The sequence below is a fragment of the Haliotis asinina genome, chromosome 8 (genome assembly GCF_037392515.1).
Source record: "Haliotis asinina isolate JCU_RB_2024 chromosome 8, JCU_Hal_asi_v2, whole genome shotgun sequence".
Lineage (NCBI taxonomy): Eukaryota > Metazoa > Mollusca > Gastropoda > Lepetellida > Haliotidae > Haliotis > Haliotis asinina.
The window spans coordinates 19,099,074-19,121,896 of NC_090287.1; the positions used below are offsets into that span (position 1 = coordinate 19,099,074).

At 40.3% G+C, this 22,823-nt stretch overlaps 1 protein-coding gene across 1 annotated transcript; it reads right to left on the reverse strand.

Annotated features, from left to right (window-relative positions):
- Positions 1–181: 181 nt before the first annotated feature.
- Positions 182–17,076, reverse strand: LOC137295122 (kanadaptin-like). Its single transcript, XM_067826444.1, has 13 exons — positions 16,161–17,076; positions 15,274–15,451; positions 14,563–14,685; positions 13,077–13,140; positions 12,651–12,793; positions 6,730–6,890; positions 5,875–5,944; positions 4,827–5,016; positions 3,981–4,071; positions 2,575–2,938; positions 1,944–2,005; positions 1,078–1,171; positions 182–349 (listed from the first exon to the last, which is right to left on the reverse strand). The coding sequence occupies exons 1-13, from the start codon at positions 16,869–16,871 to the stop codon at positions 300–302; spliced, it is 2,301 nt and encodes a 766-aa protein (XP_067682545.1). The 5' UTR covers positions 16,872–17,076; the 3' UTR covers positions 182–299.
- Positions 17,077–22,823: the final 5,747 nt, after the last annotated feature.

Consider the following 22,823-nt stretch of genomic DNA (forward strand, 5'->3'; position numbering starts at 1 on the left):
ATATTGATCACAGGATTGTTTGGCCCATATACATGAAGCTCTAATATATCCAAGTACTATGCCAAACAACAAACCACCCACCAAATCATATTGATAGGCACACATTGGACCAGTGTAGAGCAAAGAGATTATGTAGATATAGTAATAGATACCAATATTTTGACCAAAAAAAACCAGTACATTATCCTCTCTGTAAAATTTATTCACATCTGTACAAAACTATACAATTGCCAAGGAACAATATTAACATCCGCAAGCTGAATTAAGCACCGATGAATTCTTCAATTGTGTGATGTCCATCAGTATCCATATTTGGCATTCAGATGAGTCTTGCCATCCCCACTCTGACCTACAACACATACATAGTTTAGTGGTTAGAGCATCCGTTTAGGGAGCGAAAGCTCATGGGATTGATCCATGGCCATGTCTTAACAAAAGATTTGCTGGTCCCTGTCTGGCTTTCAGCATTAATGAGTACCAGTACGGGCTGGCTTATAGTCCGCACAAAGTGTAAGACAGGTTTTCATCTTTAACTGTGGCATGGGATTTCAGCAAGCACAGTGAAACCGGGTAAAGTCTGGGGTGGTACAAGCAGCCACACATGCATGCATGTCATATGAACACCCCATTTCCCATTTCACAGAGTGCAAGGCTCTCATCAATAGTCTTGTCATTATACCACTGGTTGTGTCAGTTATTCAGGGCATATGTGGAGCAGTTTATGTAGGTAAACTTATTCATCAAGAATAATGGAGGGGGGGTGGGAGTCTCATGAAAATGTAAAATCAAGATGTGAAGCTATCAAAACACAGATTCTTAGAAGTCATTTTACAAGTGTCCTTACAAATTCAATATTCTTCATAACAGGATACTACTGGTTGGTGTAATAAGATTTACTTTGTGTGACAATAAGCATATTTTGAAAGGGCAGAGAATACTGAAAACTTCATCTTCAAAAACAGTTAATGAAAATGAGACACTAATACTTCAAGCAAACTGAATCTATGACATATATTAAACTGGCAACGTGAGATACCAAATTGTTATATCTCTTGTTCCAGTGACAAAAAACAATACCTTGTGGCGGCATCCATACAGCATAATCAGGATCTGTGTCATCATAACCTCCAGTCTGCTTACTGCTGTCAGTCTTCGGCTTCTTGCTTGTCACCTGAATAACCACACTCAGGATTGAACAAAATGGCTGACATTATCAGCTATGTTTAAACATGAGCACCGTTTAGAAAGACTGTTGCTTCAATCCACCATGGAAAGTGGTGAAAGTGGAAAATGTCACTGAAAGAGTTTGTGTTACGATCAAAGTCCCCTTATACAGTGGAAGCTATCTGAACTGGCACTCACTGGGACAGAAGACAAAATCCGGTTTAGACAAAGTGCTGGATTGTAGAACTGATGGTAAATGTACAGGCCATGGATAGGGCTGAGAAACCCTGAAGGGACGCAGGCTAGCTATTCTCGAAATGTTTGTATCCCAACAAGCTCCACAGCCCATTCCTAACACACTGACCACAATCAAATTGAAGAATTCTTTGGGCTACGAACGTTTTGAGAATTAGGCCTTGACCTCAGACCACTTTGGTGCAACCCATGAACACAAGTAAACACAAACCTAAAAACACAATCAATGTGAACCAGGATTAGAACTTATGGTTAAAGGTTTCCCATGGGATGACACACTACAATGTGCTACACAGTGCCTAACATAACCTGTGCCTTTGTGAAAGTTATGAGGGGCACATGAGCATGGATAACAGCAGTTACCACACATAGACCTAAACACTTACTAAGAAGAATGTTACCACTTCTTCAGCAAATATTAGCTGTCAAGGTTAATATGACTAAAGTCTTAAAAGAGCTGCATTCCGACTAAATGTGATGGCAGCTGACTGTGATACTTGAAACGTAGGAATGAAAAAACCTACCTTGATATCATCAAAAGAAGATCGTTTCTTGGCTTTTGTATCAACATTCTTTGGACTTAGTTCTGAAATATATGATCGAAAAATCAATACCGAAAAAAAGAATGAACACAAGTATGCATGACATCAACCACTTTTATACAAATATATATTTACTCTAACAATAAATAGAAGCATACACTCCCACAAAAACACAAAGCTAATGGAAAAGTACATTATGATTAGATGCCTCACTGAATCCTCTGTCCATGACACATTTACCATACCGGTAACCAGTCTGATAAGACATATAATTTATCTAAAACAATAATCTTTGAAATGAGAAGGTTATACTATCTGAAACCTTTTCTGTCCCTATAATTTCATTGCACTGCACGTTTTTCTCTCTGTTGTTAAAAAGAGGGAGGTGCAAATTTAACTTGGATGGGAACTATACTCAAGAAACTATGGTAGGTAATGTCAATAAGACTACATGTAGTTATTGGGTCATGTTACTGAAACAAACAATGGGCTGGCATATCATGTATCATGTGTTTATGACACGTGGAAATTACCATTTAACTCTAAACTGACACCCATGCAATGACAGATTATCGACTCCTGTTACACCAATGACCTTCACTGTCACACGTACCCTCTGTACTGTCCGGGGCTCCAGAGCCAGCACACCTCTGAGTGGTCTTGTCATGTGCTTTGACACTGCTAGACGTCACACTTTCAGCTGACTGGCTGGGAGCTGAAGGGGGTGGCGGCATGGCAGGACCTTTCACAGTGGTTGACGACACGCTACAAGTGGATAGGTTGGAAGGAGGCACCTTAGCTGGGGCTTTAACCTTGCCTGATGTACTGTCTGGCTCTTCAGACTGTAGTCTTTCACCACTAGCCAAAGAAGTGTTCCTGTTACAGTCAGTAGACGCAACACTCTCTTCCTCCTCCTCCTCCTCCTCTTCTTCCTCCTCATCAGCTCCCTTTGATACTGTAGTTCTTGTCTGTGTAGGCTACAAATGTGGTACAGGTAACAATATGGAATGGATTTTTTCATATAAATAAACTATACATTAATGCAGCAGTTCTTAAGTTAAGATTATCAGCCACTCATGTAGGGTGAACTAAACATCAAAAGAATTGTGAGTTTCAAAAGAAAGATGAAATCTCACAAAAGTAAGAGTTCATGTTTCTGCCTTCTATTTCAAAACTTGACGAAATGCGATAGTTGCATTTCTTATGCTGTGCTATGACCATCATCTGAAAATATTATCATATGAAGAGTCTGAAACATAAACTGACCTTTCAGCTCGAAAATAATACCAGTAATTATTGTTAATTGACAGGAAATTGTTACAAATATTCCTGGAAAATATACAGACTATTCGTCCAGAAATCTATATTATATACTGTCTACAAGAATGTGAAGCAGCCAAGCCACTCCAAATTTCTGCAGTGCATCTTCCAAATGCTCTGTTAAAATTCTATTCATTTCATGTGAAAATGTCTGTGAAATCAAGTTCCTATTGCCTCTCATTAGATTAATTAATTTTGGATATGGCAAATGTCTTTCAAAATTCTGCTACAAGTCATTGCTCTAATGTAAGTCTGTCTGAAAAAAACAGTCGGACTTGACCATAACGGGTTAAAATATGCTTACAACATCACTTTTTGTTATAAGTATACTTTATGCAGTGGTTGTACCAACAGTTGAGTGTTAAGTGAAATCCTAGTCATCTAAAGGATTACACTGAGGAGTCAGCATTGTTTCCCCTTTGTGCACTGAGACAGAATCCTTTCAGAGGGGCTGTGGAGTAGCCAAGTGATTAAAATGTTTGATTGTTATACCAAAGACCCGGGTTGATTGCCCCACATGAGTACAGTGTGTCAAGCTCATGTTTGATGTTCCCTCCCTGCCAAAGTCTTTGACTTTGACTACTGATACAACATTCCAAAAACTCAACTCACTCAGGTCATGTTACATATTCATGATAACTACTCTCAAGGTGAGAACATTGTTATGTAAACTGCATCTGTGATACTGGACATACACACCACTGGCAGGTGTTTCCTGGGTCCCACGTGGATCTTCCCGACTGCAGGAACGGCAGTTTTCACCACAGGCTTCGGTGGATTGGGAACAGCCCTGGAAGCACAGAAACTGCACATCAACGGAATTACCAAATATCCCGAGAGTACCCGAGATGAATTCTTCAGGGAAGATAATATTGGTATCAGTATTAGAAAGGAAAGCCAGACCAAGAGTAAAATGATCAAATGTGAACTGTTCTTCATGCAGGTACTATTCCACAAATCAATGCAATAGTATCAATGTTAACTGTTGTTAGGAAAATGTTTGGAGTAGAGGTAACAAATTCTATCATTTACACACAAAAGATAGAATACAACAGTATCTTGCAAAGAGTAACATATTTTGAGCAGTGAATATGAATTGACATGGCTGCAAATATGACGGATATGTTATATATCAGCTGAAATAAAGTATCTACAATACATGGATTGGTATGGTATGAACAGCATCAGCAAAATCAGAATGCAATGGGGAACATTAAGGAGTTTGAGGGATATAGATGATACTAAATCACCTTCCATGCAATACCATTTTATTAATGATTTGGTATTAAATGAGTAACGACAAAATCTAAATCTTTCACAAGTTTAATACTTCCATGGGCAAGTAATAAAAATTATTATTACACTTGTGAAGGTGACAAGGAAGGTGTCCATTGGAAATCACATGTGCAGTGAAAATTGTCTAAACCAGCACCCTACAGCACCAAAATAAAATGCCAGTATAGACAAGGTGAGGGATTAGACAATGACAATTTTCAAACCTGGCTGCCATTTTCACTCATCAGTGTACTAATTAACAGTGCTTACTTCTTGAGCTCTGGAAGTGAAGCAGGTTTAGCTAGATTGACAAGTCTTCGTAGCTTCTGTTCTTCCTGCTTCAACTCAATCAGCTGCCGTTTGAGCTTCATCTTCGTCTTGGTATCCATGACACCGGACTTGATTGCACTCATGTAGGCATCAAGCGCATCCACCTCCTCATTATCGAAGGCAGCAGCATCTGACATGAAATGTTAAAAGTTACTTCATCATTACAAGCAGCAGGAGATAAACAGTTTGCTAAATCAGAGCTATTAGTCCTCAGACTTTCTGTAGAGTTTTTGAGTAAGCTCGACAGATAGCATGTCATAGTGTGAAATGTGATCTCGCTTGGGAGTACATGTATCTTCAATTTTTGTAATCTTGATGAAGCAATAAAATATGTTTATGTGTGCGACTTATGTTTTATACCCCTCTCAGTAATATTCTACCAATATCATGGTGGGGACACTAGAAATGGCCTTCACACATTGTATCCATGAGGGGATTTGAACAAGGGTCTATGGTGTGACCACTAGGATCAACAAGTGAAATTCTATAACAGGTGAAGGCAGTGCCTGACATGAAGAACTTCTTCAGCCTTGCCTTGAGACAAGATGTGCTGGTATCCTAGCTACACTCTGAAAAGTGAGTATGTGCGGTAGTTTGTGTAAACACAATGAACAGTATATGTTGAGTGTCAACCCAGTTTAGGAGATGAGCCCAAAGCAATATTAACAAACAAAAAATCTTTGTTTTATGGCAAATATTGACCTTGAACCTTACAGGACAGGACCTCATTTCACAAAGTTCTTGTAAGCCTAAAATCTTGCAACTTTTCTCATAGCATTCATACCTCCTACAGTGTAACAAAGACTTATAACAGTTGTAGGGCTACGAGAGCTTTGTGAAACGGAACCCTGAGCAGTCACCACATCTGTAAGTCCATAATATACCCCCTGCCACTGGTGCTAAAATATCTCTCTGACCATGATCCTTGGGGTCCTGTATAATACATCAAAAAGTAAGTTTGCCTCTAACTATTGCATATTACATTCACCTGCTTTTGCCTTCTCGAGCTTGGCTTCGATTTCTTCAATTTCCTTTGATATATTAGTATGTTTTGTCATCTGAAAAAAAAAACCAACACAAATCTATATGCATGCTTGACAGATCATTTCATCAATCAAGGTCACAACAAATTAAGAATATGTACATGTCATATTCTTGATAACAAGCACTGTATTTGAAATGACATTCAGAACAAACTCCCTGTGTGTTATATCACTTCACTTTCTCCATATTTAGCTTTTGCGATGCATTTATGAAATTATATCTAATGAAAAAAGACCATATAAATATTCAATGTGTATAATATTTCTACCAGAAGGTGTTGCATACCTCTACCAGAAGGTGTTTTATATTTCTACCAGACCAAGGGTCATAGAACCACTGAAGCCACCATGTCTTTTGAGGAAAACTCCACAGAATCAAAAAACTGGTCAGTCCTTTTATACATCAGTCATGGTATTTATTTCTATATGTGTCATAAATACTGCTGAGTACAGTGTGGTAAATACAACTGAGTACCATGTGATAAATACAACTGAGTACCATTTTACAGATACAACTGAGTACCGTGTGAAAAATACAACTGAGTACCATGTGATAAATACAACTGAGTAGAGTGTGGTAAATACAACCGAGTACCATGTGATAAATACAACTGAGTACCATGTGATAAATACAACTGAGTACCATGTGATAAATACAACTGAGTAGAGTGTGGTAAATACAACCGAGTACCATGTGATAAATACAACCGAGTACCATGTGATAAATACAACTGAGTATAGTGTGATAAATACAGCTGTACTGTGTTATTAATACAACTGAGTAACGTGTGTCAACCCACCAGGGAGTCATATGTCTCTGCCTTGTCCTCTATTTTCCCTGCCTTCTTCATTCTCTGGACACGTTTTTTCTCTATTGTACCAGTCCGATCTAAGAAAGTATCCTCATCACTGTCATAGAAATCATTGTCTTCCCAGTTTTTCTCTTTCCTCTTGTGGCTTTCTGAAATAAACATGGTTTATCTTTCATGACTTCCATCAAGTGACCATAAAAGTCCACAATGTAGCAACAGCACAAGGGGTTTTGGGTCAAGGTGGTATGTCAAAATGTCATGGGAGTTAGTAGCTAACAATAGGGATGCTGTCTTTTGGACACAAGCAACCATGTATCTATAGAAATATCAATACAAAACTGATATTGGTGCAAATTGTCACCAGTTTGAGTTGTCTGTTTAAAGTATAGATATGCAATTTTCTGAAAAAAAGTGATTTATACTTATCCTGACTCATGCTTATTGCTTATCTCCCCTTCCCTGGCGAAGGAAGTGGAATACCTGAAATCCCTTGAAGTTCCCTTCTAAAAGAAGTGGACTTAAAATACACTCGCTCACATGTAGCCTCCCCGTTTTCCCATGTAAACGGTCATTTGACCTGCCATGCCCTTTACTGTACATCGCCCGACATGAGAATTATTGTTATTCAGCATGCCTGTGCGGGGCGGCTGGGAGGGCTTTTGTCACGAGTCAGGATAAGTATAAAATATCAATTCTATTCAGAAAATTACATATTTTTCCATATCCTCACTCATGCTAATTGCTTACAGAATCTGACGGAAATGGCAGTGTGTCAGGCCATGCTGGATTCTGCTGGCTGTCAAAATTACATCCAATAATTCCTCCCCCCCTCAACAGGAACTTGTAACAGCGATAATACGATCCTGCTCTTCTAATATTCATTGTAAATTCTGGGGGGATCACATCCAGTTGAACTTGTCTTCAGCAGAAGACTGGAATGTGTGACATCGAAAGTAACTAGCGTTCTGATGCTACTAAATGTCAAATATTGTAATCAAGACCAGTTGCAACCCCTCTTCATGTACAATCTTCATTACGAGTACAGGGTCATAATCACTCATGCTACTTTGTTAAAGACGTGTGCATTGACTTTCCACCATTATACTCCTCAGAGCATCTGGCTTTCACAAGTCAAGTGATAAAACGGGTGAATGAACTCAGCGTCTTTTGGGGAACTGAGCAACGACAAGAGCCCCAAACTGATAAATGCCAGATACATCCTCCGTGGCTATGTCTCGTAGACAATGGTTGGCAAACACTGTGTTTGACTTCTAAAAGCAGGCCTCCATTATAGTTGATAGCGAGCAATTTCCATGTGTAGAGGCCAAGACTCTGACTTCATGTGGGTTGGAAAGCTTGCGGAGGATCCAATCCTGCTGCTTTATAGGCTCTCAATATAACAGCTCATCCACACTGAGATAGTGTTGCGGGATACTTCTGTAGGTGTCTCAGGATATAGGGATAAACAGACACCTGAAATGTTACCTTCTACACTTAGTACGTGCGATGTATATCTTCAATGCTCTGACTGGACATAACGATAAATCTTGAGTATCATGCGGTCCTAGGATTGAAGATAATGCCGATGTGAGGAATTGTCTATCTGGTGGACCTGGCAGTTGATTTTTTGCAATAAAATCCCATTGTGACCCTGATGGGCTGGGATTTGCATCAAAGCTTGTGCAGTTAAAGTCTAGAGCATGAATTTCTGACATTCGTGCAGCTGTAGCCAAGGCAAGTAAAAACAGCGTCTTCTGAGTTAGCAGTTCAATTGAGGTCCGATCAAGCGGCTCGTATGCATCACTTGTGAGATGTTGAAGTACGATGTTTAGATCCCATGCTGGAGCTCCAAATCTATGCTGTTGATCTTCCAACTTGAAAGAGCATAGTAAGGCAAGTAACTCGGGTACTTTAGTCAGCTTGGTTCCTGTTTCCATGGTGACGACTGAGCTGAGTCTTTCAGACCTCTGGAATGTCATAGGTGACATAAATATTCTGCTATCTGTGGATATGTTGCCTTCATCACCGTGAAGCCTTTCTTCTTGGCATACGTCTCAAACCGCTTCCATTTGTCAACATAAAGGGTGCGTGTGTATTTCCGTAAGGCTAGCGTAACTGCTTTCGCTGCTCTGGCCGAGTATCCTCCGTGTCTTAAACAGATTTAAATACGTCCCACACGTGAAGTCAGAATACAGGTGGGTTGCAATGTGCCTGTTTCGTGTGGGGATGGATGAGAAGATTTTTCCAGTTGTAGTGCTGGTTGTCCTAACTCTTCTATGAGTGTTGGAAACCAGTGTCTCGTTAGCCAGTAGGGCACGACCAAAGTCAGTTGTAGCCTCCTGCTCTGTCTTATTTTCTTGATGACTTTTGGTTAGCACCACTGGAGGGGGAAACGCGAACGCATTTAGTCCTTCCCATGGGATGCTGAGAGCGTCTGTTGTCCAGGCTAACAGATCTGGTACCGGTGATACAAAGGTTGTCTGTTTGTTGAACCTTGTTGCAAATAAGTCTATTTGTGGTGATCTGAATGTCTGGCTGATTAGTTGAGATGCCTCCCGATGCAGCATCCACTCTGTTTGTGATGGACAAAGAGGACGAGATAAGGCATCTGCCATGATGTTGCAGGCTCCTGGTATGTGACATGCTTTTATTTGGAGATTCACACTGTCGACTAGATCAAAGAGTTGAAACGTCAGGTGCAGAAGAGATGGCGATCTCATTGACCCCTGTTTGTTTATGTAAAAGGCCACTGTTGAGTTGGCTGCGTATATCATCAGTAGCTTGTCTTTCAACATTGTCGACCAGTGATGGATAGCATGATTGACCGCTTTCATCTCCAGCTGGTTGATATGAAGAGCTTGCTCTTCTTTGTTCCACATCCCTGCTGCTACTTCGTTGTCTAGATGGGCTCCCCATCCTTGCAGCAATGTGTCTGTGTAGAGATGGTTGTTGAATGGCGGCTCTAACATATAAGTCCCTGCACAGATGTTCGATCAGAGTGTCCACCAAAGTAAAAAAGGCTTCAGACTGTTTGGGAGCGGAATCTGACCTCTGTTGTTGAGATGAAGATTCAAGAACTGTTGTAACAGATGCAGCTGTAGTCTTCCTCTTCTGGGCATATCTTGTCCTGACGTGAGGAGCCCAAATGTTGAAGTGTCAACGGAGAGAGTAGAGCTTGCTTTATCAAGTCTTGAATCTTAACCCACCAGCTCTCTGGGATGACAATCTGATTCGTTGTGATGAAACGAATCCCAAGGAACTTGAAATCTCGTTGAGGTTCCAATTCCGACTTCATGTGGTTTACTAACCACCCCAGTTGTGTTAGTAGCCTGATGCTGAAGTGAGTGAGTGAGTGAGTTTAGTTTTACGCTGGAGTCAGCAATATTCCAGCTATATGGCGGCGGTCTGTAAATAATCGAGTCTGGACCAGACAATCCAGTGATCAGCAACATGAGCATCGATCTGCGCAATTGGGAACCGATGACATGTGTCAACCAAGTCAGCGAGCCTGACCACCCGATCCCATTAGTCGCCTCTTACGACAAGCTGAGTCACCCTTTATGGCAAGCATGAGTTGCTGAAGGCCTATTCTACCCCGGGACCTTCACGGGTTGATGCTGAAGTCTAACTGTTGTCTGAGTTGACTTTTCTCTTGATGCGCTTGTATGCCGTGGTCCAAACAAAAAGCCCCCACAGGTGTAGATAGTTGACTATGGGATTGGTTACCCTTGGTTACCATGGGCCCGAAGATATTCCAAATGGTAGGATCCTCCATTGGTAGTGTTGACTGTTGAACAGGAAGCCCAGATATTTCCTGGACTCTCGATGTATCGGGATGTGCAGGTATGCTTCTTGCAAGATGATGCTGGCGAGGTAATCTTGTGGACGGATGAGGAGTCTTAGTTGTGGAAGATGTACCATCTTGAAATGCTCTTTTTTCTGAAAGAAGTTCTTGTTGAATTCCTTCATGTTGTATATACGTCGAAATTTCTCTCTGGAATTCTTCTTGGGTACCAGGAAGATTGGGGAGTAGAAACCGGGCGTCAGGCTCTGTGGCTGTATAACTTCTACTGCTCCTTTCTTCAACAAAGTTGCTATGGCTTCAGTCAACTTGTCTAGGTGTTGCATTGCATAGACGATAGGAGTTGGTATTTTTGTGAGCAGCAGAGTAATTCCCTGCGGGATCTTGTAGCCATCTCTCAGAATTTTCATGACGTAGCCGTCTTTCAGGATTCTCCAATTTTCCCAGTAAAGTTTAAGACGTCCACCCACTTGAGATGGTTGTACAGGAACGGCTGGGGGTGGACGACTCAAGTCGTTCTGAACCTGATTTTCAATAATGACCTTTCCTTCCACCCCTAGATGCCCTGCTGGATGTCTGGGGGTGCTTGTTTCCTCCATGGGAGCGACGAAAAGAGGATGACCTCTCTTCATGAGTGTTGAACTTTTCATCTCTTGCTCTTTGTACCCCAAGAACTTGGACTTGTGGGTGTAACGTTGATTTGTCTGCTTAAGTATTGATGTCAAGAGTGTCGATAGACTTGATCATCATGACTTCTCTGAAGTCTTGAGCAACCGTCCTCGCTACTTCTTCGATCTTCCCATCAAAGAGAGTAGGCGCTGACCATGGATCTTGATATAGAGCTGTGCAAGTCTCTTGTCATCTATCTTGTAAGATTTATTGCGGGCTGGACTGATGATCATCGAGCTTCATCGACGTCCGGTGCTCTGACGAATGGCTCCATATGATGTAGAGGGAAGTGACGCACGTTAAATGACGGCACATGTTGTTGTTGACACTTGGTTGCTGACTTAAACGCCATAGATAACATGTCAGGAATTGTAGAGATTGGAGGTATCAGCGGGAACATAAGTGTATCAATGTCGTCGTCCTTCATCATGTGAATATTAGCTTCATTGGAGTCCTTGGATGGAGAGGCTAAGTCAAGTGCATTCGTGATCCACGATGTGACTTCTGAGTCTGAAAATAGGGCTTCCTCCGATGACGACGCTCGATGATGTCGATCTTCATCCCTCCATGAGTGTGAAATATTCATTCTGTGTTGACGATCCCTCCTATAAGAGGCGAGTGATGACTGTTGACAGCGCCTTCAATGAGCTGGGGAGACTAAAGAAGACCTTCTGAGTTGACGAGTGCACGCACGCGAGCGCGAATCCTCACTCCTGCGTATACACTCACTCAGCGTGGGTGGATCTCTCGTGAAGAGGGGAACGCTAATGATGATCTTCTTCCACGTCCTCTTCATCCTCCGGCGTGAGTGCAGATCTAGGTAAGTGCTCATGCCAAACTGCAGTTGATGATGATGACGAGTGCAGTCTTCTCTCTTCTTCAAAACGCAGCTCCATCAAATTCATCATCTACGTTGTAAACTGTTGCATGAAGGCGCTGCGTCAAACTGCTGCATTGCATGTAGCGATGGTTGAACTGTAAAGTTGTCTGCTGTGTCAGGTGTTGTTGACGAAGTCTGCGTTGTCTTTCGATCTTCATCAGGGTTAAGAGGCACTGAAGATGCCATTGGGGTTGATGCTGCCCGATGACTGCGTTGGTTGATATCTACCTCGCTGTGTAGGATCAATGGTGGCTCATGGAAGATAAGTCATTCATGTAGAGGGACGATTTCTTCTCCAAAAGATTTCTTCATCGCAAAAGATGACTCTGTGATGACTTGGAAGAAGATGATTTCGTCTTCAATGATTTAGACATCTTTGATTGTGACGGCCCTGCTTCTGAGGAAGATCTCTTCTGAGGTATAGGAGAATTTAGTTTAAAGACCAAAATAAAGAAAGGCCGTATCAGCACCCTCAGGTACCTCCAGCCGCCCACGTCGGCCTATAAGGAGAGAGTGAAGAGCATGGCAAGTCACATGACAGTAAAGAGAAATACATACCATGTTTTGACTTCCGAAGCTCCCCATACTTGTCCAGCAAGCGGCATGCCTCCAGGGCACAAGCAACAACAGCATCCTTCCTCTTCCCTGACACTACTACCTCTGCAACAACCGGCTCCCCTGTTGGGGTATCTACAGGCAACCTGTTAGCACATGTTAATGAGTAGTAGATACAGTCACACTCGTTTCTACAGACACTCATTCTTATAGTAGACAAATGGATGATTGGGACATGGCCAAGTCAAAATTATTTTTAATAGATGGCAATAAATAATTGTTACACACACAAATAAATGTGACGCGCTAATGCCCGAGAAACACTTCACTTTTTTCATTTAGCATCATGCTACTGGATAAAATTTGTAAATAAATACAGCAATGAAGTGGCCTTATCTTATCTCCCTAGTATGTCTCCCTTGTACTTACTCAACCATACACTTGTGTTTCCCTTGTCCACACTCTACAAACTGATATTCTGGTAAATCATAGCCTGCAAAATAACAATGATTATTTCATGATACACATATGTGATATCAATAATAAGTAGGCATAGCTATGACAGCTGTCAACACAACACAGCTCAAAACAAACCCCTAGATTGTGGTACATAAGATACAGTCTTCAAATAAAAGTAGGGGAACCTGAACTTTGAAGTTTGGTAGAAAGAAAACCCATTGAGGAACGTTACAATGACATTCATCTTGTGTATACAGTATCATTTCATGTTATGACCACACGTAAACACAACGCATGGGAAGCACAAGCATAACGAGGGAACTAACACGTCAATGTGGTGGCATTATGAATCTTGACGTTTTTCTGGCAGGTCAATAAATCACTGTAGACCATTTTTTTAAATTATTTTCTAGCATCTGTGCATGGTCAGGGTTTTCAGGGCCAAATCACACACTACTCACTGGAAATTGTAAAACTGAAATTTCATGTGATACTCCAGTCACCTAACAAGGGGGATAACTGAACGAACGGCTTTGCTTTGAATGAAATCCAAGTGGTGATGCAATCTCAAAACATCCATTATTATTGTATCAGCATTGATTCAATCCCATATATCTCCCAGTTTCGACAATCGTATATTGAAAGTACAGTTCCCAAACTTTTTTTTAAGAGTCTATAATTATATACAATTTTTAATGCGTACAATCTAACGACATATTATCAAGTTTACAGTTGCAATTTCAGTGTCTCGGCAGTAAAGTGCAGACTACTACTGCTACACACATATTAGATGATCCTGCGCACTAAACGCATTTGTGACAAGAGAGGCGGTACAACGAACTGGACGAGTACACTTGGCTGCTACAGGTAGCTTGACGATTATGCACGTGCAATACATGCCAACTGTGACATGAAATCAACACTGCATATTCCTTCGAATGATAAGACTGCAATTTCAGGCATAAGATACTGATATTCCACGCTAACCTTTAGTTAAGATGAAGACAAATAGATGATTGGGGCATTGACAAGCATTTTAGATATTCAACAATTTTGTTAAAAAAACCCAGGAAAATGTCATTTGCTTCATGAAATGGATCGGTGGTCCTAAATATATTTGCTCAGTATATTGTGTTGATTCAATTCGTTGGGATTGTACCTGTTCCCAAATCGAGTGTGCTATAACAATTCATGCCTGAAATGCACAGGGAAAATGAACTTCTCGATATTTATCAGACAACCTGTCTCCCTCTTGTCTCAAGTGGATCATTCTGTGGGGCGTTCCCAAGTATGCAAATTGGGGTCATTTCTCAGGTCGTGGATCATCTTATATGTGTTTACCAGTAGTTAAAACATTTCCAAATGCTGATAACAGTCACCTTTTCTACAATTCCATACCCATGAAAAATACTTTACAACAAATGCTTCAACTAATATCTTCACCAAAATATCCCACCTTCTCGCTCGAAATATCCTTTGAGTGCTTTCTTTGGATCATCAATATAGAGATGTTCATTTTCTGGGATGAGTGAGGAGGGCATGAATGGACTGTCTTCATTAGCTTCTTCAGCATCTTCATCTACAATGAGGAAATATAATTAATCATATTTTATTTCCCTTTATTCTCTTCAATTCCATTATGTCTAAAGGGCATACCTAAACACCTTTTGTACGTGTCCTGTGTATCACATAAAAAACATTTCTGTCCCTGAAATTCTCTTTTCTTTCTAAACTACTTTTAAATGGATAAAGTCAGAAAGCATGGCAAGTTATATCTGTAGGGTTTTTCACCGTTATAAACAGGGATTGGGAAAGATAACTTTCACAATGGGCCATTTTCACGGATTATTAGCCATTTTCTGAATTTACAATGGGTCACTGCCCTTGTATCAATAGAAAACTTCAAAATTTTAATGCCATTTTGCATTTTAATGTGCAAAATGGCCCATGGCCCCTGCCTTTCTCAATCTCTGTATAAATCTGATGAATTCACACATCCTGAATGGTATAGCAAAGGGCCATAACCTCAACTTATCCCTATTGCCAAGAAGTTGAGATTCATCTCCCTTTGGAGTGAGTAGATGGCAAGAACGCTTTACTTTGTGAGAAAAGTATGTTTAGTTGCTCCATAATGTGTTGCTCCAAATGTTCATATTATGTATCCTACCTATTCCCCATGTGCATCCTTTGTCTTCCAACCGCTGTTTCTCCTTCTGCATTCTAGTTTCTTCCTCTATTAGTTCTGCCTGGTGGAGGACCTCTGCTTCCTTCTTCTGTCGTTCTCTCTGTTCCTTAATCTCAGTAACACTCAAATCAGATTCCTCCTCCTTGTCATCATCAGGGCCCTATGAAAAGAAACATGAAAATGAAGATGATCCAGTCATATTGACTTGAGAACAAATACAAGAACAGTTGTTTTAAAAAGCAACCACAAGTACTTACAGAGCACTAGTGAACACAATCTCTGACACAAGTTATACATTACTAAAACCAATAATTTTGGGTGAAAATATTGGGTATACAGCAACTAGCATGAGTTTCCTTTAGCAAAAGATTTAATGTAATACTATCAAATCTCTAACAGTTAAAAGAAATACTGCACATAAGAATACTCAGCAACATGCATGCTTTTAGGGATGTCTCTTGTTTCAAAATGCAGATGCTGTTTCAACCCACCTTAAGAGAGAAATCTGTACAAATGTTACCATCATTGTTACCAACTTCATTGGTTTGTCTACAGCAGATACATTTTCAAACAAACATCTTTCCCAACTTGTCACTGAACAAGTTTTTACACATTACATCATGAAGTATTGGGATGTGTACACTTGTAGTGACACCATTCAGACTAATGACTGAAAGTCCTTGACTGAATCCTTGTCAAACTTAGTGTTAAAAGGTAAAGATCCAGTAGGTCGCAGTCTGATGTCATATTTATCAGCATAAAAAACTCTCCTGGCCCTGGAATGCAGTTTATTTACATGATATTCATGTGAAAAATGGAGCACCCTTCTGCTTAAGAAACTGCTCTGTATGTATGACAAAAATACATACCTGAAGTATGTGTAGCCTTGAACTTCCTCCAAACTTCACAACATGGCCAACTCGAACTCTATTGTATACTTTTGGCTTAACCTTAACTTTGTTGATCCAAGTTCCATGTGTGCTATCTAAATCATACAAATACCACCCTTTCGCTCGTTTTTCACTATCACTTGCTGAAAATTGTAGAACAGCATGGTAACGAGATAAGGAAGGATGTTCCATTGTCACATCACAGCTGGGCAGTCGACCAAAGACATAGAATGGCTGTTTGGTTAGATCAATGTTATCAATAATAGACCCATTTTTGAGCACTTCAAACTGGTATGATTCGTCGCATAATCCGCTCCATGAAGGTTCTTTGTACGGAATAGTGACCTGTGCGTTTCGTAGTTGTTCTGCAGGAGAAAAACCTGAAGCGTTTGATCTCGTGTCACTTTTCTTTTTACTGTTAGTGTCGTGTCCGGATGAGTTTATTGTTGCGTTATTTTCTTTCGCCTCTTTGTCTTTTTCTGAAGAATTTGATTTTGTTTTAAGCTTTACATCTGATGAAAGTGGGTTTGTTGTTGGCATGCTACCTGGCACTTTGAAATCCATTGTGACAGTTTTCTCGTCAATTGTTTTACCAGAATCAACCGACGTTACTGTTTTGTCTGTGTCTTTTGGTCTGTGCGATGTAGTTAATTCCCTCGAAACGGGAGGGGAACGTTCGTCGTCGTCCATGCTTTTCTCTTATACCTCATATATCAATAACAACATTACAATATTGATTTACGCGTGATTGCAGTCAATATATGTCAAATGGCGAAGAAAACTACAATGATTTCGTTAAAAACATGTGCAGTTTACCTCACTGTCGGATGAGTGTTAGCATATATCGAAATGCAAGAAACTCATTGATGCAAGCGACAGAATGTCAGATGATAAACTGGTGATTTCTATCTGTTGCGCACAAGACGGTTACTCGTCATTATTATTAAAATGCACTCGGTACGTACCCATTTGGTTTTTTCCGGTGAGGAACATTAAAACCGTTCAATATTTCTTCACCAAACGTTTCACATAGATAGATCTGGTGGTGTACTGGTGCCTTTTGGTAGTGTTAGAATTCTGAAATATGTTGTAGAATTTCCCTGCTTTGACTGAAACTGGTGGTAGTGCTCTTTTCCCCTGGGTCCCGTTTGACAAAACCCTCATAAGCCTAAGATCTCGTAACTTTTCTCTAGGTATTTGTACCTGGCATACTCAGCCCCCCTCTAAGTAAGTGAAGGAATTACGGCAAATTTTAAGGAATTGCATCTCAAATGTAAACAAACGCAGCCCACTCGCGAAACAATTGCAGTGGTGTCGGTAGTTTTGCGGCAACAACAGAAACCAGGGATACTCTACAACAGGGATAGGTCACTCGCTAGCTTTCTTTATCATTTATACTAATTAACGTGTGCCTCGTCATGCTCCAACGCACACAGTGACTTAGCTCGTTCCCAGTGCAACTTCAGTTGTGTTTAACCAGGGAGTCTATATAGAGTATACGTTGTAGATTATCCCTGGTTTAACAGAACTTCAGCCAGTTTATTGTATCAGTCGGAATTTTACAATGAATGAATGAATTATAGTAAGAATTTAAGAGAAAGAATTATGTGAATGAAAGAACGAAATAAAGAAAAAGAATAAAAAATAAGTACATAATTATGTGAATGAATGAAAGAATAAATGATACACTGCGGCCTTCCCTCCAAAAACATTTTAAAGAACGCAAAAGTATCGCGAGAACACGTGTTAACATCAGCTGTCCTTTAAAAAAATCTACTTTGATACATTTTGTTTACAGTAATAATTAATTCAGATATCATTGACAAAATGTTAAATGACACTCTCACACTGCCTTGACAAACATAGTGTAAAACTCTCACAAAGCGTTCTAAAACACCTGTCCAGTTTTGTCAAATAATAAGATCTACAAGAAAGAAAGAAGTTATGCAACTGTAACCCTCAGGCATCAATGGCGAATCAGATCAGATCGGCAATATGTCAAATCTTTCTCACACCTCAAATACACCCTAACATTTTGTTTTAGATTATGGAACTATCACTATTACTTGCAAACACATTTCACCTGATAATATATTCCCCTCATAAGAATTAAAGGTGTATGTGAAAGATGTTTTTGAAGTAATTACTAGAAACACTCAAACAACGGCGTATAGTATTTCAACGGCGGATCAGAGCAGATTGGCGATATGTCACATTTTTCACACGCCTCAAATACACCCTAACATTCTTTTTTAGATTATGAAACTATCACTATTACTTGCAAACACATTTCACCTGATAGTATATTCCCCTCATATGAATTAAAGGTGTATATGAAAGATGTTTTTGAGGAAGTAACTAGGAATACTCAAACAGTGGCGTATAGCACTTCAATGGCGAAATGTCATATTTTTCACACACCTCAAATACACCCTAACAATTTTTAAGTCATAAAACTGTCACTATTACTTGCATATACCTTTCAACTATGTTCTCCTAAAAATTAAACGAATGTGTGAAAGAAGTTTTTATCGGCACAATTCAGTCTATCTTCGCAGTGAATCGAGAATAGAAGCCAGTGAGCTATAACATAGCGACTTGAAACTTTACTGCAAATCTACTGTCCCAATACAGACACTAATACCAATTATTTGATTTAACCTGAAGTGACAAAATAGTTAACCTATCTTACAACACTCAGCGAACTTAATCAGCTATTGATAATAAACCGGGTTCAATCTTAAATACTACGCTGCCACCATATTGGCTACACTGGTTACGTAATGACCCGAGACATACGTTCAGCGGCTTTTCGAGGAGTTTCTTCTCCCCCTCTATACAGAAACACAACGCCCCGATGAGTTTACAGTACTTTTTAGTTTCTACTGTTTTTGTTTTCATAATTATCCATCTTTGACCACCCGTGTCAATGCGTTTAGGTATGAGGTGTTGTTGGAGCTATAAATTATTTTTTTAGGAAAAGATCGTCACTGCGAAAGAGCGTCATAAGTCATGCCACCGGAGGTTGTTTACGTCTGAACAGGGATACTCTATAACTCTATACTCTCTATATAGGCTCCCTGGTCTGAACATCGGAAGCATCCATGTGCATGACTTATGACGCTCTTTTCCTAAAAAGGGGCGTTGTGTTTCTGTTATTACCGCAAAACTACTGATGTCGCTGCAATTGTTTCGCGAGTGGGCTGCGTTTGTTTACATTTGAGATGTAATCAATTCCTTCAAATTTGCCGTAATTCCTTCAGTTACTTAGGGGGGCCTGATACTGGTCACATAGGAGGTGCAAATGCTACGAGAAAAGTTACGAAACCTTAGGCTTACGAGAGTTTTGTTAAACGAGACCCTGAACTTTGAAACTGTGCACTCTTTTGTGGCCAAACTTGGCACATAAGTAGGTCTGGTGGTATAGTGGTGCCTTTTGATAGTTCTGGAATTCTGAATAAATATTTTTGGCATTTCAATGGCAATAAGTTTGATGTCGACTGAAATTGGTGGTAGTGCTCTTTCCTGGAGTAGAATTCGAAAACCGTTCACTATTTTGTCACCACACTTGACACATTGCTAGGTCTAGTGGTGTACTGGTGCCTTTTGGTACTTTTGGATTTCTGAATAAAGTATTTTTGGCATTTCCATGGCAACAAGTTTGACTTAGATTGAAATTGGTGGTAGTACTCTTTTCCGATGAGGAAATCTAAAACCATTCAATGTGTTTCTTCACCAAACTTGGCACACAGCTTGGTCTAATGGTGTACTCCTAATTAGTAGACATATTCATTAAGAGTACTACGCCGTTGCGGTGGGTATTGATGACTTTGTCTTCTTGCTTTGTTACACTTGCACAAGAACACTTGCGCTCCTCACTCTGTGACAACGAAACCATCTGTATCTACCGTTGATTTTTGTTAAAGGTCACATGCAACCAAAACATCAAACATAATTAAAATACATTTATCACTTATTCATGGCATATAATATACATTGCTGCTTTAAAAAAACCCCAAATAAACAAAATTATAAGCGTACAATCGCGATTCAAAAGTGCAATATTTTGTACTTGGGCTTACTTCCCCCGTAACAAAGCCCTCGGGAGACCGAACCCAGTCGTAGCGGGTGGATCTGCACTCAAGTGTAACGACGGCTTCCGATTGGCTGTTTCATTTGCTGATATGCTGAGGGTTCATTGTGTTTACAGAAAGATGATCTGTTTGATGGGCATTTTAGAAGTATGGCGAGTCACAAGAAAGTAAGATTCTTTATGGATAACAACTTCTTTTACTTGATGTGTCGTTTCAGTATGGATTCATATACTGTTGTCAAACAAAAAATCAGATACACTAAAAGAAGTTGTTATCAATGAAGAATGTATATAGAGATGTTAGGTTTTGAAAATTCATGTTCTCTGAATTTGCGCTTTATCCAATCAAAAATCATCTCAGTAGACATGGTAAACTACTGCATGGCTGGAATCTGTCATTCGTCCAAGTACAAAGCAGGACTTGGTACTGACAAGAGTTTGCACCAGTTTCCGTCAGACCCACTCATCCGAAAAACATGACGTGTATCACACCTGCCTAATTACATAATGTGGCAGAGAAGGGACTCGGGTGCAATTTATTTTCTTTATGTCGTCTATTCTGATAGGTGTTAAGTTCAAATTGCACGTGGTCAATGACAAGAAGCTGTGTACTGCATGTTGTCTATAACAGACAGACAGGCAGACACATAGGTGTTAATAAACCATACACTGAGCTTTCCCTGAGACAGAGACTGCTTACCACAATCAACAAGTTGTTTTTACGAGTAGATTATTAACTTGTTCGTGTACTCAACCAAGATTAGACTACTGCTCACGACCTCAGACTCTGGGCATGCATACTGTTTCAAGCTCCGCGACCCTATTCACTGCGCATGCGTTATGAACGCACCGCAGCACAGCTGCTGAAACCAGTTCTCCCCCCAGCACTGGGGGGAATTTAGTGAAACATTTGAAATCCGATTTCGCGGGCTTTTCTTTCATCGCGTTTTTTTCAACTTTATAGGTTGAATTGGCATTTTTTATGATTTGTTTCGGTAAGTGCATACCGAAAGGTACCAGAATATGCAAAGTTGTGTTATACGTTGCATGTGACCTTTAACCTGCATGGTGCTTGTCACCCAGTACGCTTTAACTGCATAATAACAAGCGCTGCATCGTTCTTATTTCTATGCTGAGAAATTATGTAACATTTACTTATGAGTGCCTGTCTAAAAAAATCTAAACGAATTAAGCACATCAAAACAAAAAGTGATAAGCATCGCCTTGCCAACGGCGACAGTGCTGGCATTTTGATTCCTGGACTGGAGTCAATCACAAACAAAAAAACAAAAAAACCAAAACAAAACAAAAAAAACAACAACCCAAAACATGATTGTCTCGTTACAAAGAAAGTGTCATGTTTTAGACACGACTAGCATCCGACATCGTGAACATCCATGTTTGTTATTCCCGCCCAAAAGAAGTCTTTGGTATGCTTCAAACAAAAAGTATGTGACCACCCGGAAACGTGATTGTCATGTACACGTGGTGAGGTCATATTTACTCTAAACGCACCTCTTTGTGTGCTTAATACGAACTCCAAATGCCATATTAGAACATTCAGTAAAGCAATATTTGTTGAGTTTGAATGAAATGAAACGTTAAAAACTGCGCAAACAGTTATCCTGAAACTGATCAGGACAATGTTTTTATTAAGTTTAGGTATTTATTCTTTCAAAACAAGAAATTTCATATGCTCTTTTGAAATTGACTTACTGAGTGCATATAACTGATTCAAACATGACATCATTGCTCATTTACAGTAAAACATCACTTGACATATTTCCAGAACATGATCCAGAAAATGTTTGGTAAATCCAGAAGGCTTTCAAAGCCACTTGGTCAGAGCAACGGCTCAAAACGTCAGCGGTGGCCCACAGAAGAAAGGAGATGCTGTCTTGTGCAATCTTTGGACACTTGCTGAAGTGCTGTGTGCAGTTCTTGTACAGTTCGAGGTGACGGATTACGCTGGTGCAAGAATCGACCAAGGGTATCCCATAGATGTTCAGTGGGGGGATAAATCGGGTGATCGAGAGGGCCATGTAACACCTGAGCATTGTTTATGGTCAGATTCGGCGCACTCCAAGGATTTGGATTGTTGTGGATGATGCGGTCGTGGTGTTTGAACGAAAATGTCTCAACAGCATGTAGCGATCCTGGGCGTATGTGGCATCTTTGGCCTGGGTCTGTCATAAACATTCCAGTACTGTTGTATCGGGTGCAAAGGTTTGAGATGGTCAATGTGGACACGCTGAAGTACCATTCGTAACTACTCGAGTCATTCCGGAAAGCAGGTTACGGAAAGAGGCGAGTAGTTACGAATGGCTGAAGTACCTTGCTACCTCATGCTGGGATGCCCGTCCGTGTAAACGGCCAATGGCGTTGTCTCGTTGAGCTTCTGTCGGCCTTTTCATTCTCTTGACGTCTATAGTGGCTAAAAGCAATGTATGTCGAGTACCATTCATGTGGCTTTTGAAAGCCTGGTCATAAACATCAGCTCAGGGTGATACACAGTTCCATTTCATGATGCACGTGCATTTCCTGTAGGT